General features: G+C 48.5%; 1 protein-coding gene and 1 long non-coding RNA gene across 2 annotated transcripts; one reads left to right on the top strand and one right to left on the bottom strand.

The window, feature by feature from the left end:
• On the top strand, positions 1-20,951 carry LOC109307090 (dimethylaniline monooxygenase [N-oxide-forming] 5-like). The gene is made up of 8 exons (XM_019530757.1): positions 1-704; positions 9,916-10,104; positions 10,721-10,883; positions 11,898-12,040; positions 15,841-16,040; positions 17,985-18,334; positions 19,018-19,090; positions 20,549-20,951. Exons 1-8 carry the CDS (start codon positions 570-572, stop codon positions 20,904-20,906), a joined length of 1,611 nt encoding a protein of 536 aa, XP_019386302.1. The 5' UTR covers positions 1-569; the 3' UTR covers positions 20,907-20,951.
• LOC109307091 lies at positions 17,956-21,026 on the bottom strand. Its single transcript, XR_002100159.1, has 3 exons — positions 20,945-21,026; positions 18,232-18,374; positions 17,956-18,037 (listed from the first exon to the last, which is right to left on the bottom strand). It is a non-coding gene; the product is annotated as an uncharacterized LOC109307091 (long non-coding RNA).
• Positions 21,027-23,293: the final 2,267 nt, after the last annotated feature.

Below are 23,293 nucleotides of genomic sequence, written 5' to 3'. Positions count from 1 at the left end.
CGTCAGCCTTGCAGGGAGGCAGCCCATGCTGCTCCCATCCGTGGCTCCTTGAAGTGAGCAACAGAGCCAGATCTGGCTGGTGAGACTGCAGAGAGGCCAGTAGGAGGCTTTAACTCTGGGGAATGGCTTCAGACACAGGTATCACCTGGAGGGGATTGTTGAGTACTGGCTTTTGGCCAGCCAGAGCTGAGGTGGGGAAAAGTGAAGGACTGCAAAGGGAGTAAGCCCCCTGGGAAGGGTGTGAAGTGGGACAGGTGCTACAGAGCAGTCGCTGGAGCCCTGTAAGGCCTGTTTTGAGGCAATGCTTAGTTTTATTACACAGCCAAACAAGACTGCATTCCCAGCAGGAGTGAATTATGCAACTGGTCCCACTCTTCCATGGTAATACGTGCTGGGCACTCACTGGCTAGTAGATCATCCAGTGAAGCACGCTGACACAGGTCATTTCTTCACCAGGACAGCACAAGCAGTTGTGACTCCTTTGGAGCTCTGAAACGTGTCTGCAGAAGACACATCCTGAGACTTCCTTTCTGCCAGTTGGCTAGCAAAACTCTTGGACACCAAGCCTCATGGCAAACAGGAAGGTTGCAATTATTGGAGCTGGTGTTTCTGGGCTGTTATCCATTAAGTGCTGCTTGGATGAGGGGCTCAAACCTACCTGCTTCGAGAGAAGTAGTGACATTGGAGGGGTCTGGAGATATGAGGTAGGTCTGAGCTCTGCTGTACATTGTGAAACTCTCATGCTGGGATGGAGACAGAAGAGTCCCACCTTTTTCTCTTCTTGGGGGTAAGACTGCAATGTGGGCAATCAGGGTTGCAAACCAGAGGACTAGGTCCAGAGAAGCTCCAGACTAGAGTCCAGAACCTGTCAGCAGCTAGGGGTGCAGAAGGAAGGCCGAGAAGTAAGCAGTTATCTTGGGCAGTCATAAGCCAGGGATGTTGGAACTTCTGATGCACACCGGAGTTTCTAGTTAGGCGGTCTGGGACAGGCAGCTGTAGCCCTAAGAGGTCAGGAGTCAGCAAATTAGGAGCAAAAGAGATCCAGGCTGGAGTCTGGAATGAGGAGTCAGCAAGCAAGCAACAGCATGTCCTGCTGATGAAGACAGAAAGCCAACAAGGAGTCAGAAGCCCAGGACCAAACAGAGAGACATCTGTCCTGTTGAGCAGCCTCCTGGGTACAGCTGTGTGAAGCTTCAGTCCCCGATTCGATTTCGCCCAATTCAGTGGCCGAATCTCTGAATCCAAATCGAATCAGAGGACCCTTTAATCTCTCTGAATTGAACTGGAACCCTCCAAATCGATTCAGAGAGATTTGGACATAGAGACAGCTTTAAATGTTTTTTTCTGCGTGCCCCTTGTAGCAGGGGATCGTGCATGCTGTGATGCTGGGGCACATGGAGTGTCCTACAGAAGCATGGGAACTCCCCAGCATGCTCAGCAGCAGACCCAGAAGTGGACCAGAAGCACCTCCAGTCCACTTCTGGGTCTGCCAGGGAGCATGCTGCCCCCCCTGTACCCCTCCCCCCAGCTCAGCCACTAGGGCCTCCTGAGTCTGGGAGGGCACCCCAGGTCCCCCTACAGCCAGTCCCCAGGCTAGGGGGACATGGGGGGGGGGGCACGTGCTGCCCGGCAGACCCAGAAAGTTCACCACCAAGCATGTGGAGGGTCCCCCCGCATTCCTGTGGGACGCTCCATGTGCCCCAGCATCATAGTGATCAGAAGCTGCACTGGTACCTCAAGGTATGTAGAAAAAACTTTTAAAGCTGTGCCTGTGTCCGAATCGCTGATTCTCTGAATCAGCTTTGAAGTTTCGGATTTGGATTTGGCCAAATCAAATCAGGGATGGTGATCTGAAACAACGAATCAAATCACTGTCCCTGATTTGGGCTGAATCTGAATCAAATCAGGCCCGGTTTGCACACGCCTACTGTTGGATAGGCCTGTGCAAGTTGGCAGCAATTCAATCCGGCTTTGGATCCGGCCACTTCAGATGGCCGTGGTCCGATCCAGAACTCCAGACCCGGTTTCTGCCTCCATCTGGCCAAAGCTTCGTAGCTGCCTCGGAGATCTGGCCATAGGGTATAACAGGGAATCAATTAAATATCTATAACTTTGTTGTTTCTTGTCTGATTTGGATGAAACTTGCAGGGATTGTAGCCTCTGCTGAGAGCATGATATCTGCCAAGTTTCAAGAGATCAGTGTGAGGGTTTGGGGGGAACTGTACCCCAAATTTATGAAAGCCAAACTCATGTGACGGCTGTGCGTTACAGCACAGGGGGGTGAAAACTGCAGGGGTCGTAGCTCTTACTGAAGCCACAAAGTCTGCCAAGTTTCAAGGAGATCGGTGCAGGGGTTTAGGGGGAACTACACCCCTAGCTGCTGACAGGCAAAACCGGTGCCAAGACTGGGTCTGTCCTGGGGCAGTTGATTGTCTGTATTGAGTCTTTCCTCTCCTTAGCCTGGTTTTGTTGGTGCTAATTGATGCTCGTTAAGTCAAGTCCTTACATAGTAGGTAGGTCCTGTGTATTGAGCTGGTCCCTGAATCCCTGGTCCCTTAGTGAATCATGACTGATTGATTGGTAACTGGTAACAGCAGCTCAGCAGCCTGGTCTGCAGCCCTGTCTCCCCTCCCACCCCAAGACAGAGATGGTCAGTCCCACAGCACCCACAGCACTGCTTGTCTGCTGCTTGAGGGGCAGTTCCCCCCAAATGCCTGCACCAATCTTTCTGAAACTGGGCAGGCTTTGTGGCAAGAGCTACCACCCCTGCAGTTTTCACCCTGCTATGTTGTAACCATAGATGTGACAGGAGTTTTGCTTTCAATGATTTGGGATGCAGTTCCCCCCAAACCCTTATACTGATCTTCTTGAAACTTGGTAGGCTTCATCCTCTCTGCAGAGTCTACCAACCCTGAAAATTTCATCCAAATTGGACATAAAACAACAAAGTTATACCTATTTTATTGTTTCCCCGTTATACCCTATGGCTGGATCTCCGAGGCGGCTCTGAGGCGCTTCGGGAAGCCGAACGAGGCAGCGCTTTGACCCGGACGTGCTGCTTCCCACCCCAAAGCACCTCCGAATCCGAAGCTCTGTCCAAAGCCTTGCACAGCCCTACTGCTGGATACTGAAAGAAGTCTGCCTTATAAGCAGGCAGCCATGGCTATGCTGGCAACTGGGGGCAGTTGGAGGTAGACTGATGGCAGCGAAGCCTGCTTAGCTGGGAGCAATTTAGCCTGCCTGCTGCCCCGACTCCTGACGCTCCCCTCAAGGGTACCCTGTCTGGGAGAGTGCCTACTTCAAGTGTGCCACATTGCAGCCCCTTTTCTGCCTTCTCCCAAACCTCCTCCTGAGGTGCTGGCTGCACTTGTCCCCGCACCTTTTGTTTTTTGTACCCTCTGCATGGCCCATCCAAGTCCTGGGACCTCCTGGTCAACATCCTGGCTCTGGCAAAGCTGGCCATCTACAACACCAGGAAGGAGACTCTGGCTGGGAGGAACCTGGGCAAGCATGGGCCTGTCTTTCTGTTACTTCCCTGCTCACATCTCCAGGAAGTTTCTCTAGTTGGCATCCACAGAGCGCTCCCATAACTCAGGCTCTCTTGACGTATTCAGGAGGCAGTGGGTGCTGCTCAGTGCCCCTTTCCAAATCCCTTATTATCTCCTGGAATTAGCTGATGTTCCCCCAGTGGCCTCCCTTATTAAGGGAAACTTATAGTAGTCTGTGATGGGCTTCAGGGCATGATCTTTTGGCAAATCTAACAGGCCTGTCAGATAGGAGTACACTCTGCACAGTGTCCGCCCCTTGGAGAACTTGTTATCAGCCTTTGACCCACACTCCCATCCCTGTTTTCACATTTGTTGTTCTGGGGAATCAATTGTACACTCCATAGCTGTTGTGTCTTATTGTGTTTCCCTGCACTGTCCCTTTAAGGCCAAAGCCCCCATGTCCAGCACTGCATATTCAGTTGCTCGCGGCAGTTTTGCAGCTCTGGGGACTCCATTGTCTCTGCCATGGGAAGCTAGGGGCTTTCTTGGTTTCTCTCTGGACTGGACTGGACTGGGTCGAGTTAGAGGCAGAGCAAGTATAAGTTCTGCATACATATATTGTATATGTATACCTATGGATATACATATACAAAAGTATAAGTTCTATGTGTATATACAGGGAACTGTTAAGATCCCCCCGATATGATTCCAGAGAGTCAGAATAATAAATGACTGTTGGTTCAACACAGCAGTGTCCAGAGTGTGTTGCTGAACTCACACCATCTCATCTGGCAATGAGGATGGGATCCTTTGCTGAAAAGAGCCCCCTAGATTGTGGGACGACATTCTGAGACCAGGCTGTGTTTTGCGATCAGAGGGAAGTTTTTTTTCTTCTTTTTCTCCTTCTTCTTTTCTGTTTAATACAGCTGATGGCAGTTAAATGGCCACATTGTGTCACATAGAAGCATTTGATGTGAGCCAGCCGGCTTCTTGGGACTCTTATGCTGAGAGGCTATCCTGTTACTTGGAAGCCAACAAAGTGGAAAACCTAGCACAGAAGTGTGCGATCCTCCTGACAGTCTGTGGTGCCCAAACATTTGCCATTGTTCGTTCCCTCACAGCACCTGCCTTGCCAAACACTAAGTATTATGCTGAACTAATTGCCCTGCTAAAGACACATTTTTGCCCAAGGCCATCTGTTACCCTGCAGAGATTTTTTTTTAAACAGGACCAAAAGGCCAATGAAGGCCAATGAAGGCATAGCAGATAAGCTGGCTGAGCTCTGTTGCCTTGCTGAATTTTGTGAGTTTGGTGATCTCCTGGATGGCCTGCTTCATGGCAGTCTCATCTATGGGGTACAAGATGAAGCAATCCAACGTTGCCTGCTCTCTGAACCAAATTTGACCTTGGCTGCTGCACGAGAAAAAGCCTTGGCAGCTGAAGCAGCATCCCATAACATGAAACAAATTCGCCAGGCGTTCTCCTGCCATGTCCACTTACTCCAAAAAGATCAGATTTTCACCAGCAAATTCAGTGGATTATACCTTCACCAACAGCACTACATAAGCCAATTAATCCACAGACATGTCTGAGTTGTGGTGGCCAACACAGACAAAGGGAGTGCAGGTTTAGGAACGCAGAGCGTCGTGGCTGCAAGAAGGGGCACGCAGAGGGTTTCCCACTGGAAGGCCACTTCTGGGAGACAGAAAGACTCAGGCAAATGTATTCATTCCTAAACCACTCACAGATTAGAACATACCTTTCACACCGCAGCTGAAAATTGATGCAGAATTAGATAGGCATATTGCACAAGGTGTCCTTGAGCCAGTCGTACTTACAAGCTGGGCCACACCAGTTGTTCCTGTTTTAAAATGTACTGGTAGTGTTCGCATCTGTGGGGATTACAAGTGCACTGCTAATAAAGCACTTAATCAGGATCCACACCCAGTGCCTGCCATTAACCAGTTACTGTCGGTTCTTGCAGGAGGGAAGGTTTTTGCCAAACTTGACCTTGCTCAAGCCTATCAGCAATTGATAGAGCATGACAAGGCTGCTGAGGCCCAAACAATAATTGCACCAGGAAGTGTTCTGTGTCAAGCACGTCTGGTTCCAAATTTCTGTGGCACTAGGAATTTTCCAGCAGTTCATGGAGAAAATGCTAGCAGGAGTTCCCGGGGTTGGTCCATACTGAGGCAATTGTTAAAATCCACCCTTGATATGATTTCAGAGTTATAAGGATGATTGCAAAACACCCTATCCTTGCCGGTGTCCTCAACTTGGTGTGGACGGGCTGGCCTGCAGAAAAATTGGCTGAGGTATTTAAGCCATTTTCATCACATCAGCATGAGCTGTCTGCCCGCAAGAGTTGCCTCTTGTGAGGAAATCATGGAGTCCCTCAAGGCTCCATCCTTGCTCCATCCTGTACTCTTTAACGTATTTATTAATGATGTAGACATTGGTGTCAGAAGTGGACTGGACACCAAACTTTGGGGTAAAGCGTCCATACCTGAGGCTAGGATCATGATCCAGGCTGACCTAGACAGGCTCAGAAAATGGGTGGTCGAAAACCTGATGGCGTTCAATACTGAAAAATGCAAGGTACTCCACCTTGCGGAAAAAAACCTGCAGCATGTTTGCTAGCACCATGGCTGAAAGGGACTTGGGGGTGATGATAGACCACAAGATGAATATGAGCCACCAATGCAATGTCGCAGCTGGTAAAGCAAGCAAAACTCTGGCTTGCATCCATAGATGCTTCTCAAGCAAATCGCAGGATGTCATCCTTCTGCTGTACTCAGCCTTGGTGAGGCCACAGCTGGAGTACTGTATCCAGTTCTGGGCTCCACAGTTTAAAAGGTCTGTGGAAAAGCTTGAGAGAGTCAAGAGGAGAGCCATGCACATGATCAGAGAGCAGGAGAACAGGCCTTATGATGAGAGCCTGAGAGTCATGGGAGTCTTCAGCCTGGAAAAGCGCAGGCTCAGGGGGCACCTGGTGGCTGCCTATAAGTATATAAGAGGTGTATATCAAGATCTAGGGGAACGTCTGTTCATCAGAGCTCCCCTAGGGATGACAAGGTCAAACATTCACAAACTCCTCCAAGAACATTTCTGGCTGGACATAAGGAAAAACTTCTTTACTGTCCAAGCCCCCAAGGCCTGGGTTAGGGAGCTGGACTTGATGATCTTCTGAGGTCCCTTCCAGCCCTAATGTCTGTGAAATCTATGAAGTAATAATAAACAACTGTTAGTGCAACCCAGAAATGTCCAGACTATTGTTGCTGAACTCACAACATATCAGTAGCTTCCCTAATTAAGGCAGGCTTCAAGTTTTCCTGGTAGTCCTGGATGCACTGTCCCATGATGCAACAAATAAGCCTGTCTGAGAAGACTTCATGGCATGTTCCAGTAGTAAAATAATCCAGGTCCAATTCCATAATGTCAGATTTCACCAGTGCGTTAACTGCAACAGGGTGTCTTACAGACATCTCCTGCCCTTACTAAATACCAGTTCAGCTGCACAGGAGGTATTGATGCTGATGGCCTCAGCCAAGGAGGTGGAATGACCATGGTGCTGAAAGATGCTGCTGGAACAGAACAACGCCCGCACCGTGTGCTGTATGGCTTGTTCTTGCGGTCAGAACACATTACTCTAAAAGTGTTGCTCTGCTTTCTTGACCTGAGTAATTAGCTCAGGGGGTTGTTTCCATTAAAAGGAGACATTTATGATGAAGCCTGCTGTTCCTTTGGTGTTATCCTGTTTATTAACAAAGGCCTATTTCTCAAAACACAGGACTTAAACAGCAGGAGGGAGTGTATTTTTTCACTGTGCTGTTCTTCTTTCAGGTAACACTTAATTAAAAACTCAGCTGGCTTTTTCTCAGTATTATGATTTTCCAGGACTTCTCAATATGTGGCACTGCTTAGTTGTTTCTGCTTTTTCTCTTGCACACAAATACAACAATAAATGCCTGAACCCCTCCATATGCTATACCGTTCTCCAAGTTTATTAGGATGAGCCTGACAGCAGTCTTTTACAAAGTCCACCACATGGACAATGCTCACTGATTCCCAGGAACATTTCTCCAAACTGTACCCTTCACAGTCTATTCAACAGTCTAATTTCCCCCAATCATCTTGGAGTCTAGAATCTGTTGAACAAAAATTCATCTTGACCTTGGATCTGCATGGATGGTGAAGGCTTGGAAATGGGTTCTCCTTATGCGGCTTCAGCAGGGAGACATCAAAGACCATTTTCATGGTTCTGGAGAGCTTTAATCCGTAGGTGACTGAATTAATCTTTGCAATGTTTGAGAAGGGGTCCAAGTATTGGAAGTTCAGTTTGGCAGATGGACATGCAGAGGTGGATAGCCAAACCTTATCCCCCACTAAGAAGGCCAGTGCTTCTTGACGATTCTTATCTGTGAATCTCTTGTAAGTCTCCTTGGCAAGTTCTAGATGTTTCACCAGATGGACCTCGTGAAAGTGATTGACCAGAGAGGCTACAGCTGATGTGTGAAAGGCCGGAGAGGACAAGAGATGAATGTGCGGGTGGAAACCATGGGTGCCTGCAGATGTGCCAGGAGGCCGCTCCCACGCACTGTAATTCCAGCATGTCAGAGCAGACTTAATCAAGTCTGCTGGAGCATGCTGGTTTGCGCACTGCAGCCAGCCTCCACATGTAGTGTATCACCATCCCCGTGCTTCAGAACGGCAGCAGGGGTGCTTTAACTAAAGATCATTTGACGAGCTTTAGTTAAAGCACCCCCACCATGATTTTGAAGCACGGAGATGCTGATACACAAGATGCTGAGGTGCTTTAATTAGAGTGACTCTGGGAGCTGCTCTAATTAAAGCTCCCCTCCCATATTCCTGGAAAACATGTAAAAGTGCCCCATAATTCAAAAGAAAAGGACAGTGGTCAGTGGAGGCATGTTCAGAGTTATTATATGTGAATTCCACAAGTGGAGTAGGGAGACCCAGTTGTCCTGGTGATAATTCAAAAAGGGTTGGAGACATTGTTCAAGTGTCATATTGATCCATTCTGTTTGACTGTCAGTTTGTGGGTTATGTGAAGATGAGGCAAGAGGTTTGATATTTAAGTTTTGAGGGCTCTTTCCAGAAGTGGGAAACTAATTGTGGGCTGCAGTCTGAGACAATGCCCTGGGAAGACCTTGCAACTGAAAGATTTGTTCTAAAAATAGTCAGGCTGTCTGAGGGCAGGGGATGGGCTATCCTAGTGAGGAGGTCCACTGCCAGCAGGATGCTTGAGTGCCCTAAGGTGGGAGGCGGATTGGTAATAAAATCAAGACACCATGTTCCAGGGCTGGGTTGGCATCTGTAGTGGTTGGAGGAGGCCTAGAGGCTTGGTGCATGGGGTTTTGGTGTGAACACAAGCCTCGTAGGAGCCAAAGTATTTCTAAATGCTCTGATGTTGGGACCACCAGAAAGTATGGAGGACTAGAGAAGTGGGGGGGGGGGCAGATCAAGAAAAAATTATTTGGGGGCACGCCTCCCCAACAGGTAAGTCCCATCCAGCCAGGGCCTCACTTATCTTACCCCTGCTCCTGCCTCTGCGCACTGTCCCTCACTGCAGGGGCTTCAATCTAGCCCCCACCCCTTTCCTTTCCCACGGACTGACCTGCTGGGCTGGGAGGTGTGCGTGTGCATGCAGGCAGGCACTTAGCCCCCCACCTCACCCTCAGATCAACTTCAAGAGGCTCCAAGATCTACTGGTGTATCGAGATCCACTGGTTGGTGACCACTGTTTTAGAGCCTTGAGTTCAAGCTTAGAGACAAAAACTGTACCCCTGGTAAGATGTCAGTGAGGCAATTGTATGGATGATGTGGAAGAAGCTGGTTCACCCCTTCTTATCAAATACATCAGCCATATCTCAATATTTTGCAGGGATAGATGAGCCATTGGCTGGCAGACTGGCAATCTTTGGGTGTGTGGGCCTTGTTCTCCCTGCAGATGGTGTCAGGTGCTCTGGCTCCCTGCAAGATCTGAGCTGTGATCTGGGGTCTCCCATGGAAACACATCCAGTTGCACTAAAGTAGAAAGAAATTGGAATTTCCTTTGCCCCCACAGAATATCAGGGTTGTGAAGGAAAAGCCTCCCCCTCCCATATATGTGTTCCCAACCTGGAAATACCCCATTGAGGCCACTTTGGGAGCAAACACTGACCTCCACACACAGGGAACCCTTAAAGAAATCCCACAATAGCCCAGGATGAGAATCGCTGATCAAGAGCTTTACTTTGTTGGCCATGAACCCAGAAATGTGCTACATTTGCTTTGAAAGGCCGAAGTTGTAGGTTCCAAACCATCCTCTCCAAAAGTAGTTTGTTATTTTAGGGAGTGAGAGTATATGATCCTAGATGATACTCTCAACCCTGTGATTCTATAACAATTCTCCTTTTCCCTGCAGAAAAATCCTGAAGAGGGCAGGGCCAGTATCTACAAATCAGTCACTATCAATACCTCCAAGGAAATTATGTGCTTCAGTGACTTCCCCATCCCGGAGGATTTTCCCAACTACATGCACAACTTCAAAATCATGGAGTATTTCCACATGTATGCTAAGCATTTCGACCTTCTTAAGTACATCCGCTTCAAGGTGAGGGGAGAGCTGACATGGCGAGAGGGTGCTTGTGGGGAGGATGGGAACACTGTGCCTGCCAGTGCATTTGTCTGCATATGTGTGTGCCCAGGGACATGGATATGTCAGCAGGTGAGCAGGTCCTGCATGGAAGAATCTTGCCATCAGTGAAACTTGATGCCCTCGTTAAGTAGTGAAAGATTCGGCAGGTCATGTTTCAGAGGCCCCAGAGATAGCCTTCCTCCTGTTCCAGTTGCATTCAACAGCAGGCCTAGGTGGTCAGAGCCTGGCAGGACCCCCTGCTGTCCTTTGAGGACCCCTGACCAAGTGAAAGAGCTGTATTTTGACCTGCCTTCGGCTGGGGCCCACCTGAGATGAAGCCACAGCCCAGCTCCTAGAAGCTGCTGCTGCCTGGCTCTCAGTGGGAGCCTGCAGGAATGGATATGCCAGCAGTGTAATAAAGGCTGGCAGGGACCTCACAGGGCCTGATGCTGGGGATCTGAGGTATGCTTGAGCCTTATGTTATTTGGAGGAGATGGTAAGTCTGGTAGGGAGCAGAGGTAGGAGGCTCTTTCTGGGGGCTTATTTCCAAGAGAAAGGATGAAATGCCCTGATGCCTGTCTTTTTTGTTCAGACCAACGTTTGCTCTGTGACAAAACGCCCAGATTTCTCTACTACGGGCCAATGGGATGTTGTTACAGAGAACAACGGGAAGCAGGAGTTGGCCATCTTTGATGCAGTCCTAGTTTGCAGTGGTCACCATTCTGACGCCCATTTACCACTGCAGTCCTTTCCAGGTATGTTGTAAAGGGCAATAAAACACCCCCTTGTGACTCTCTGCCTCTTTATACACTATGTTTTGATCCCAGTGTATCCTTCCTCTCATCAGGCCCAGGTCTAGAAGAGTTACATGATGGAGGAGGTGACATATCAGCAGAGGTTTCTTGTCTTGGGTGTCTAGACTTTCCAAAGCATTCAGTTAGGACTGGCTTAACCCTAGGTACCATTGAAAACGCTGTTTATAAAGCTACTGCTTAGTGCTGTACCTGAGATGGAAGCAGTGTGGGAGTAGGGAGCTCACCTACAGGGTATGTTCTCTTATCAAAATAAGGTGTAATTGGGGTATGTGCTGGCTTACCTATACTACTTCATCTAGCTGGCAGGGATAACAGCACGCAGTGAAGGTGTAGCAAACCAGGGACCAAACTTTCCAGTAATCCAGGGTAAGTACTGTGGTTGCTACTAGTAGATATCAAATCCTGTGTCCCTGTATCTTCTCTGCTGCTGTTATGCAAGCATGTAGCACAGCCACATCTCCATATGGCCTTAGGCTGTTAAACTATCTTCAGCACCAGGTCAGGGTGTTCTGTTAACACCAGCTCTCATCATCAACAGGTCACCTTCCTTGTGTAAAAAATGTTGCAACCCGGAAATAGGATGAGGTGGGGAGGGAAAGCCTTAACTTTCTCCTCTGTGTGTCCTTTTGTACACGGAAGGCTTAATAAGCTTGGAAATGTGGCTTACTCTTTTCCTGCCTGCCCTTTACACTGGAAATCTAGGTGGGGCTGAGATCGTTTAGTCCTAGGGAACTCTATGATCAGGAGAACAAGCCAGATGATGACATGACAAATGCCAGGGACATGGACCACTAAGATTTTTTTGTTTTCTCCCACTTATGTGTGGGTGTCTCCTGGCCTTGGTCTGAAAGAATGCTGGAGACCCTTGTAACACCCTCTTTGCCTTTGAATCTCAGGACCCACAGCAATGCACAGCCAGATGCATGGCCACAGCTGCTCTGCTCTTTCCTGCAGGTATTGAGAAGTTCAAAGGTCGCTACTTCCATAGTCGGGATTATAAGAACTCCCAGGAGTTCTTGGACAAGAAAGTGATCGTGATTGGCATTGGGAATTCAGGACTGGACATAGCCGTGGAGCTCAGTTACACGGCAGATCAGGTTTGTTCCAGGGAATTAAGTCCCCCACCACCTTTAACCCCTATATGTTCAGAATAGTGCATGACTGTCACTGACTCAGCACTCTGGTACTCTGCCCCTTTCATACTTGTACCTTGCATCCAGTGTGCCATCACGCTCAGGGCCTCTCCAGCTCATCTAGCAGGCTTGGGAGAAGATCTTACCGCTTCCATTGTTTGATCCCTGCCCCTCAGAGGAGTCCCCATTAATTGCTGTGGAACAGAGGCAGACTGCCCCTGCCGAAAGTAGAGATGAGGACGAAAGGAAAGCCCTGCCCAGCAATTCAGATTTCCCCTTTGTACTGTCACAAGTTCACACTTGGTTGGCTTAATTTATTGGCCCTGTTAAAATACATCAGGCTTGCAGCTCACCCTGGGTGGAATGGTGCATTAGGGCATACAGTCACTGTGTTACAAGCAAAAAAAACAGTTGGTACCAGGGATTAAAACTAAAACTCCCTTCTGAGTGAACAGGACTGGGTTGATCTGCTGTTGTTCTCCACCTAGTACACAGTCTCCAATGGCACTAAGGCTGGAGGGCTTTTCCCAGGTCTGGTTCATATTATCCCTCATCACCTGAGCCCCTTCCTGAAAAGTACAGTGAATTCAGATTAAGTGTTACAACTTTCCCCTTCTTGTGTGCACACCCTATTCAGCACCAGCATTCCCTGCAGGCTAATACAATACTTTCCACTGTTCTGCTACATGCGAATGCTGGGCACTGCCAGCAGCTCTTTCTGGTGTTTTGGAGGCCCTGCATCACTTTGACTTACCACACTGCTGACTCTGGGCTTGCCAGAACTCCTAGCCTTCTCTTTTAACCATGGCAAACAGAAGTTCTGTGGCCAATACCACCTCTCTGCATGATCTCCAGAACAAACCCTCATGCTCTGTGAGGTGTTCATTGCTTCCCTCTCTGAACCCAGTCTTTCTTTTTTCCCCTTCATTCATTTCGCTCGTCTTCTACCCTCCAGGACCAGCAGCCAACCCTTGCTGTCCCCTCTTCTCTTCCCAGAACACTCTACACTCCAGACAGGTCATCTGGACCACGTTCTAGGCAGAAGGTCACTATTCACCCAGTGACTGTTGTTCTTTAGATCTTTGTTCAATAATTTATCAGAACATAGGCTGGGAAGCGACCTCCTGGGTCACTGAATCCTATCCTCTACTATCACAGGCCACCAGGTCACATAAACCACTTTATATATTTATCAAGATCTGCCTTATAAGTAAGTAGGGGTTTTTGCCCCAGTGCCCCTTTGGTGAGGCTGCTCCAGAAACTCACTGTCCTAATGGGTAGAGACCATATTCTTATTTACAGCCCAAATTTACTCTAAGCCATTTTAGACATATTTGTTTTTGTGCTACATGGTGATTTTGCTTAAGCAGCTCTTCTCCCTCCCTGGTGTTTATCCCCAGCAGTATTTATAGGCAGCAGTTCTATTCTGTCATAGCCTTCCTTTTGCTAGGCTAAACAAGCCAAGCTCTCACAGTCTCCTTTAACATGATAAACTCTCCATTCCCTTAATCTGCTCAGGCGCCCGTGTCCACACCTGTTCCTTTCTGACTTCATCTTTCCCACCCCACCACATTTGCTAACATCTCCTATCCTGTAACACCATCTCCTAAGATCCAGTTTCAAATTAGCATATTCTCTTCACCATGTCATGATGACTGCAGCTGGAGGGATGGGAATGCCAGAGGGGAGGGCAGCTCTGTGGAGCCAGCTCCTATGCCAGCTGCTTCCTTCCCATCTCATACAGCAGAGCATGTTGCAGCACAGATCTGTTCTGCAAGTTTCCAACTGATGTTGCCTGTTAGCTCTGTGACCAGCATGTGATTTAAGATGCTTTGATTTAGATTAGGATGATGGTTGGGGGAGCTTCCTGATAGTCTCATTGCCTGTGATAAGCAGATCTCAGTGCAGCAGAGAGTGTGGCCCTGCCCTTTGAAACTGCTCCATGAGGTGAGCAAGAATGGCTTTATAGAAACAAAGAAGGTGTTATTCATACCAAACCCTTGTACAAGGAATGTCTATATTGGCACGTATATACCAGGCACCAGACTTGTATTTCCACAGACTCTTTGGCATTTGTTTGCAAGTCCCTGCTTGTATGCAGGATCAGGTTTGCATAGAACAATGGGTGATAATAAAACAAAACACTGCTAGACCTGTTGCTTGGACCATGGCTGTCTGACACAGCTGGCTGGAAGGATTGTGGTGAAATGGATTCAGAGCCTTACAAAGTTTGTTAACTTAGTCTAGGCATGGGCCATTGCATAATGTGGAAATTATTATTCATTTATTTCATGGGCTAATTATCTGCTTCTGGCACCAAGCAACAAGCACCGATCTCTGATGCCATAGGAGGGCTGTTGATTTATCCATAACCTTTTGCATGGAGGGAGAGGATTCCTCTCCAGTAGCTTAGTTCTTTCCTTCCTGCCCACAGGGTTCAGTAAGGTCTGTGCTTTACTGATAGAGTTAACTGCATTGCATGTGGTTTTGCACAGAGATCTGAAGGCTAGAACTAGGTATGTTCTTTTAAAATGGTGGCAAATTTTATTGCAAGACCATAGTTGCCCTCTCTCTTGTGTATCCCCCATGCTCCCTGGGAGGAATTTTCTTGAGGACAGCCTGCACATCCACTTCTTGCATGTACCAGGCCTGTACATGCAACAAAGCTGCTCTAGAACTATCCCCTGTAGCATCTTCTAGTCACATTAGAGATGGAAGTCTTGAGAGTAGTTGCCAGGAGCATACCTGGATTGGCTTCACCACCACATTATTGGGGTTGGCATATGCAAGTGGGTAGTAAATAGGTCATGGTCAAGAATGTCCCTTTTTAGGAATGCTGAGGATTAGGTGTAGACATGCTGTAAGGAGGTGCTCACTACTCAGCCTTCAGGGAGATGAAATCCAGTTACAGAAGTTTAGCAGTTAATAGTCTGCCTGGCTGGAAGGCTGGGAGTAAGCTGCAGTAGATGACTAGTAGATGAGGGAGGGCTTACAAAGAGGCTTAAAAACTCCAGGAGTGGAAGACAAGGGAGAAAGGAGGCTGTGATGCTGAGGAAAAAACACAGAACTTAGGCCATTCCTCTCAAAAGCTGAAGGAAGACATCAGGTTTTGGAGGTTGTTTGTTTGTTTCATTTAATGTGAGGATGAGGTTGCCCGAAGTAAAATAATGGGGCAACCTCTGTTGGAAACCCTGAATACAGAGTGGACTGACTTAGATAAAGCAACTGAGCGAGTGACCTGCTTATCATGCCCATGGCTCTCAAGATGACAATGCCCACCTCTATTCTGTCCCTGATTTCAGCATTAATGCCCACTTACAAAACTTTCAAACAAGCTCCTGGGTATGTTTTCCCATGTGGGGCAAGTTCCCCATGACCAACTACAAGCCCCATCTCTTTGTCCTGCTTCAGGTCCTTCCTTAAAGCTTTCCTTTGCTGTGATCCTTGCAAAAGCCTCAGAAACATCTGGGCAGTTGCTCAGCATGCCAACCAGCTTCACCTTATTGTTTCCTCAAGCCTCTTCTTCTGTGTTTGCACCTGGTGTCTGGTTTTTGGGCCAGTGAAGCCTATGGGTACAATGAAGATGCTTAAATGTCTCTGCTCTTTAATGAATTTAGAAGCCCCAAGCTAGGGAATTATAATGAAATGCAGATAGCTGTGAACTCCTTGCTGCCAGCAGAACATTTCTCACCCAAAGACTCTATCAGAAAGTCATTTAATGTCCTGTTGATTCTCAGTGGTTCTTCTACTGTTACCTCCTTCAGGTCTTGCTTAGCAGCAGGCGGGGTGCATGGGTACAGAGGCGGATCTTGGAAGAAGGGTACCCCACGGATGCAGCTTATATCACTCGCTTCATCAAGCTTCTCATTGACACTCTGCCTTTCACTATGGTGAACTATTTTGCAGAGCAGAAACTGAATAAAGCTTTCAACCATGCCCTCTATGGCCTACAGCCTAAGCACAGGTGAGCTATGGAGTCCGGGCGACTTCCTTGTGGGAGCTAGGAAGGAAAGGGCATCTTTCTGGAATTCTTTGTGAACATATGTAAAGTGTCCAGCAAGCCTGGATCATCTCCCTTTAAATGGACTCTATGGAAGGGGGGAAATCTGGGATATGTTGAGGACCAAAAGGGGTTATAGAGTAATGGGCACCAGGACAGAATGTAAGGTCTCTGACCACTCACACTACAGCCCCAGGGCATGAATATCAGTTCCATTGCTGTCAACAGATTTGTTTTCTGTTGCCTGGGTGCAGCTGTCCCTCTTGCTACTCTGCCAGATCTCACAGCACTTGTCAGTCTTGTAACTGGCCTTTCCTGGAGCATGTCTCCTCTTCTACATCCAATACACAAAACAACAGCCTTTCCACTGCTTTCAAACTCCCCTGCCCATTGTAAATGCAAAGCAGAGTCACTTAGCAGGATACGTGGGAATAGACAGAGTAGTTCTGGGATGACATTAAAAAAGGGATTATTTAAGCTGGATATTGGGAAGAACTTGTAGTGGTGAGCTCTTAAACAATACACTGAGTAGCTGCAGTACCTGGGACTGACTTCTGTGCAGATGTGAAAACATCTGGTTGATGGGTAACTGTACGATGTATGCCTGCATGCTCCTGCAGCTATACAAATGTAGCAGAACTGCTGCTGTTTCATTCAGGATTAAATTTACAGTGACTACACTTATGGCTGCCCAACTGCTGGCTTATGAGCCACACAGCCTGCAACAGGTTAAATTGTGGCCCCAGACTTCCACCAGGCCTAGGTCCCTGACACTGTCCCAGCTGAAGCAACAGGTGGGGATTCTAAGCTCTCCTTTCCTCTGGCTTCCCCTGCCCTATGGGATGGGGTGGTACAGAGCAGTGCAGCCTGCAGTGCAGGAGAGCTTGGCGTCCAGGGTGTCTGAGTGACACAGTGCAGCAAGGGAGCTCACAGCCAGGGAACTAAGGGTGAATCAGAGTGCCTGGGCATGTGGTCCAGCAGGGAAGCATGGGGAGCAGCAGTGGGGTAGTACATGGTGCAGCAGAGGGCATGGTTTGCATTGGGAGAGGAGTACCTGGGCCCCTAGTTCAATGTGGGGTATGAGGAACAGCTGCAGGGGGATGCAGGGTACAGCTGGACACGTGGTGCAGCAGAGGGGAACATGCAGCTCTCAGGCTCCATGGCCTCTGCTGGTGTGGCCCCTGCTAAAATAGCCTGAGGGGCACGCAGCCCCTGGCCTCTTAGAAATGAAACAGCCCTGACTTAGCTAATTCATGTGGCTATGGGGGCATTCAGAGGCAACAATTACAGCCTAATAGCCTGTGCTCCAGAGGCAGCACCCTCACCCCTTTTACAGCAGTTAAAAGCTCCCTCTATCCATAGTCAGAGATTGCACTTGGAAATAGCATATCAGGAAATATAGTAAAGTGTTTTTTTCAAGTTCTCACAAATAGCAAGGTGTCTCCTGATCCAACAGGAGCAATTCTGTGTACAGCTTTAAGAGGTGGGAAGAAGGTGAGCTGTGGAACCAGCATGCAGTTAATGGCTTTGTGTTCTTTCATGGTTATTTATTCATATTGCGATATTTGTATTCTCATAGTGCCTAACACACCTGGTCAGATCCCTAGGTGCTAAGTACTATGCAAGCATAGGATAAACAGATGGTCCCAAAGAACTTACCCAGGTGGAAACCCAGATGGTCTGAATACTAGACTGAAAGAAGCTGTAGGAAATGCCGTGTGTGAAGAGACACTGGCCATGCAGCAAGGTGGACTGGATGATCTGTTGGGGCATGCCCATGATGTGTTGGTCCATGCAACGGAGGGAGGAGGGAGTTTTCTTCTCTCCTGACAGCTTCCAGGACTGAGCCATGTCACTTCTTGCTCAAACCAATCTGGACATTTTTGTACCCCTTTCTATGCCATTCAGGTTTCTCAGCCAGCATTCAACCATCAACGATGATCTGCCAAACCGCATCATCACTGGCAAAGTGCGGGTGAAATCAAATGTGAGCGAGTTCACTGAAACCGCTGCCATCTTTGAGGATGGCACCATAGAAGACAACATCGATGTGGTTATCTTCGCTACAGGATACAAGTTCTCCTTCCCATTTCTTGACTGCCTCAAAGTGGTTGATAACCAGGTCTCCCTGTACAAGCTTGTCTTTCCGCCTGACCTGGAAAAACCAACGTTGGCTTTCATCGGCTTCGTCCAGCCACTGGGGGCCCTCATGCCTATCTCAGAGCTTCAGGGTCGCTGGGCCACACGTGTGTTCAAGGGTATGTAAGCCATAATCCCAAGGGAATTGTTTAGCAGCCTCTGGGTAAAGAAAACCCAGGTATTTCAGAACTTCTAAAGAAAGCCCCAAAACATCACCATCCCCCAACTTTGCTGTTATTTTTTCCTGTCACCTGCCATCTTTCAACTTAAAGGGGATTTTCTTGCACTGTGTTGTCTTGCTTTTATAGGATGCATAAGGGCCTGCATGCTTTGTTCAGACTCTCTCAGTGAAACATTTCATTTCCCCTACAAAGGCCATTACCAGCTCTGCTTCTGGTTTGCCTACAGGCTCTTCTTGGCTTGCTCTCTCTTGCTCCTGCTTGCTCTCGCTCTCTCCCCCACCCCACCCTATCCCATCCCTCTCTCTTCTGCTAGAGTCTCTCTCTTACTCTGTTTGTACCTTGGCTCTTGCCCCACTTCTTTGCTCCCCTAAGTTTTGAAGTCCAACATCTTTCTTGAATATCTAGTGTCCTGTCATCATGAGGTTTTTACGAGGGTTCCAGAGCCTCCACTCTGTGGGGTTTCACTTGGAGCAAAATGTGAGCTAGGATAGAGAGCAAAAAGATTCTTCTTCCCTAGGGCTATTTTCTCTGTTCTTTTGGTTGCTCTGGAGTCCTCAGCTCTGTGTTTGAAAGCACTACCTTGAACATCTTTCAGAACTGGGCTTTTGTTTTTTTCTTAGGGTTAAATGAACTGCCTTCTACAAGTGATATGCTGGCTGACATTACCCAGAAGCAGGAAGAAATGGCAAAACGGTAGGAACTGTTATAAGAAACAATAAGTGCTAGCCCTGTGGAAGACTGGCCACCTGCGAGCTTCCCACCCAGTTCCCTGGTTCATTTCTTGCTCCTGCATATCACCACAGTATTCAATACCTGTTGCCTTTCACATACACATCCTTTGCCTCACGAGAATGACATGTTATTATTACACCATGCATGTTGTAAGCCAGATGTGGGTAGTCTGGAGTGATGGTTAGAATTGGGCTGTTGACAAAGGACTGGGCCAGAATTGAAGCACAAAGGGCAAGCAAAAAATCCATGCTGGGAACCAGGAAACTGGAGATGAGGCAGGGTGGAAACTGGACGGAAGATAAGGTACCAACCAAAGGAGAAGCACAGACTAGGAGCTGGAGGAAAGTCTGGGCCTTAGTGAGATCTGAGAACAACATTAAGTAGACTTGTCAATAGTTTGCTTTGTGTTTTTATACTTGGCTCTGAGAAAAATGTGGTCACACAGGAGTGGGGTTTCCTTGGGGTGTGTGGTTTATCTTGGGGGACTGTTTATACAAATCATCACAGTTAATCTTTGAGAAGAGGACTACCTCCCCACCCCACCCCCAGACAAGAAAAAAAATATACGTATGAGTGGGTTTATTCATCTGCCAGATAATTCTTTCCATATATTGTTACGTTATTCTCTACCTCACACAATAGTTCTGTGTAGTGGGGTGGGGGAAGCCTATTTCTATATGAGAAAGCAGCAGGGAAATGGTGGTCATTCTGACTAAGGGCAACCTGTAGTTTCAGTCACATGGAAAGCATAGGAAATAGCAAAGAACTTGAATAAGGCCAAAAAATTGGCAAAAAAATCTGAGTTTGATGCTAGTAGTTATCAGCTACTGGAAAAACATAAAACGCCTTCTAATACCAAGCACTGACAACTCTACAGACAGCTGAGTATAAGTTCCCATGCCCTTTTTTCTTGCATGCTGAGGAATTCCTACTAGTAATCTAACTTTCAGGAGGGCTGGCCCCTAAATTTTACCTAGGCACATAGGCTTTGAGAAAACTTTGCAGAAAGATCTGAATGGGAAGACAGAACAAAGGTTGAGGTTAGAAAATGCATCCAGCTCATCTAAGGGGCAGAAAGTGAAATTCAGCCACATGCTAAGGACCAGCACAACATCCCCATGCCATATATGTGCCAGTTGAATCCACTACACAGAGGTGAATGAAGAACAGATTTACTCCCATAGCAGTAATCATGGAAATGATAGAGAAGTAGGGTTGGAAGGGACTTCATAGGTCATCTAGCCCAACCTTCTGGATGTGAGTCACCCAGCAGACAGAGCACTGTGTACAAATGGACATCCTCTTCCCTTGTCATTTCAGAGAGATCCAAGGTCTTTACGGCAGTGCCTCTCAGGAATGCCATTTGCTGGCCAGTACAGTCTATGCCTCAATGTTTTCTCTCTCTCTCACTCTCTGCAGGTACGTGAAAACCCAGCGCCACACTCTGCAAGTGGATTATATCTCATACTTGGATGAAATTGCCAGCCTGGCAGGGTTCAAACCCAACCTGCTGTCTCTCTTCCTCACGGATACTAAGCTAGCCATGGAGGTCTTCTTTGGCCCGTGCACACCATACCAGTACCGCCTGAGGGGGCCAGGAAAGTGGGCTGGAGCCAGAGAAGCCATCCTGACCCAAAGGAAGCGTATCATCAAGCCCCTGAAAACCAGGAATGTGGAGGATTCTACCAACTACTCCTTGGTGCCCCATTCCTTTAACATTTTCCTTGGTGCTGGTTTAGTTGCTGTAGCTTTAGCTTGTATTTCTTTGCTTTTTTAGCCCTCTGGGGAACAGTTAAGTGGTGAAATGATTCCTACCTGCGGCTTTTCTTCCTTCCTCTGCATTCATGGATGTTGACAAGACAAACTCACTTCCATCACAGGGCAAACTTGTTCTGTGGCAGAAGCTGAGGCTGTCTCACCTTCTGCAGCAAAAGTGCAGCTCACTTGTGGCCTGGGAACATCACTGGGGATCCTGGCTTTGTTTAAAAAAAAAAATCACAAGTTCTTTTATTTTAAAACCTCCAAATCCATGTTTTTCCATGATTAAAATGAAATGCCATTATACATTTACATATATGATATACTTACAGTTTTTACATGATTGATATATTTATAATTTTAAAGCAATCTGGAAGCCTACCAGTGGCTCAGTCACTATAATAAAAACAAATTCTAAATACCTATAAATTTTGGCATTTGCTTTTGAGTTTATCATGGAAAATCAGAGCTCCCCCTACCTCCTTTGCTCACCAGGATGCGGGTCTAGCTGTGGCTGCCCCTCCCCACCACTGCTTTGTAGCTCTGCCCTGCCCGTGCCATTGCCCCTCACTTGCCACCCACAGCCCCATGGCCCTGCTGATGCCCCTCACTCTTGTGGCAGGGGGCTGTCTCGCAGCTGGTCTAATCCTTGGTCTGCCCACCTCCCTTGTTTTTGATGTAACCAAAACAGATGTTTACAAGGCGGGAGGCTACCCACTTACTGCCCAATGCCAAGGGTGTAATACACGGCTCCGTACCATCCCTACACTGTATCCCATGCCTTAGAAATGGCATCACTATGTGGCTTTGGCCCCACAATGGACCTCACTCTACGCCTGCCTGACGTTCACACCCCACCTGGATCCCTCCTTCTCAAGCGGTCTACTCCACCCTCATTCTGGGCTGCAAAACTCCCTAAACCCTTTTTCCCGCATGGCTGTGGCCCCCTCTAGGACCTTTGGCCTCACTGGCCCTAGCCTCACCTCTAGGCCAGTTGGGACTCATGGCCTCTAGCCTCTGGCTGTCCCCTGCAGTGGTCCTTTGACCAGTCTGGTCCTGGCCTTTGACCAGTCTGGTCCTGGCCCTAGTATGGGCTAGCCAGGGTTACTTTGGTTAGGTACTGAGCTGCTCATCCTCATACTCCCATACAGGTCAGCCTTCTTGGACCCCTCCAAACCCAGCTCACTCAGTCACTAAGGCTGCCCTATGCGCAGTTGTTCATGCTGGCCAACACAGACCCTACCCTATGCGACCTTCTCACTTGATTGCTCTACTGCTTTTTCACGCACCCCCACTGGAGCTACTACACCACCACCCTCATTGGGGCTCTCAGCCTTACGCCCCTTACAGCACCATACTTAGACTCCTGGTGAACTTTTAGTATCACCCCCCACCCTTTGCCAGAGATAATGATAATGACAATAACAATTGGACAACAGAAAAAAAAAATTACCATTTCCAGGCTCCCTTTCTGTCTGGGCCCCAGGCAGTCACCCAGTTCACCCATGCCTGTATCCAGCCCTGGCCTCTTGTGTCTCAGGCCTGATGACATGCCTGGACCCCTTGCCTGTCCCTTCTACAGGGTAATCTACCAGGTCATGGGGGCTGAGACTATATGGCACCCCATACTCACCTTTCACTAGGGAGGTACAGGTGTGGCATATCCTAGGGACCACCCTGCCACAGGCAGCCTCACCACATCATCCAGCCCCAGCAGGGTGTGGTTTTAGGTCACTCCCCAGGACCAGGAACCTCCTCCATCCCCACAGGTCCTGCCCTGAACCACCAGGTGTTCTGGGAAAAGCAGCTACAGACAGGCAATATTGTCCTTCTGGCCCCCTACAGCAACTTCCTGCTCAGCTCTGAGGGTCTGGGCTTATACTGAGGCTGCTCAGCCCCATCCCCCAATCCCTCTTGCAGTCATCTGACAGCCTTATTAAGCTGCATCCTGGCTGCCCCACGGTATGTTAAAGCTTCTTAAAGGGGCAGGCACCAAAGGTGCCCTGCCATTCTCCACACCCACAGCTCTGCCGGACGGGCCCCCAGCTGCCATGGCTATGGGGCAGCAGGGATGGCCTACAATTTTTGGGGGCCCCCTGACATGAAGAAGCTGCCACCGGTGGTGTGGAGGGGTGGGGGGTGGCGAGCGGGGCAGCAGCAGCAGCAGCATCTGCGGCGGGAGGGGTAGTGAGCGGATGGATGTGAAGCCAGCAGATGCAATGTCGGTGGCGGGGGTTGGCGAGTGGCTGGACACAGGGGGCCCTTTGGCTGCAGTGCCCCCTGCGGCTGCAGGTTTCGCAAGATATGACAGGCCGGCCCTAGGAGCGAGACACCCAGGTCCACAGCACCTTGCCCCACCAGCAGTGCCCAAGTGGGAGGCAGTGGCTGCTGTGGAGGAGCATGGAG

The sequence above is a fragment of the Crocodylus porosus genome, unplaced genomic scaffold, assembly GCF_001723895.1.
Source record: "Crocodylus porosus isolate Cpor-Errol unplaced genomic scaffold, CroPor_comp1, whole genome shotgun sequence".
NCBI classification, from domain to species: Eukaryota; Metazoa; Chordata; order Crocodylia; family Crocodylidae; genus Crocodylus; species Crocodylus porosus.
This window is presented reverse-complemented; position numbering and strand designations above follow the sequence as displayed.

Excerpts from the sequence above, each read along its gene's own strand:
- LOC109307090 (XM_019530757.1), top strand. The coding sequence starts at position 570 with ATGGCAAACAGGAAGGTTGCAATTATTGGAGCTGGTGTTTCTGGGCTG. Across the intron at positions 705-9,915 it reads GAGGGGTCTGGAGATATGAG|AAAAATCCTGAAGAGGGCAG; the intron begins GTAGGTCTGAGC and ends TTTTCCCTGCAG. Across the intron at positions 10,884-11,897 it reads ACCACTGCAGTCCTTTCCAG|GTATTGAGAAGTTCAAAGGT; the intron begins GTATGTTGTAAA and ends TCTTTCCTGCAG.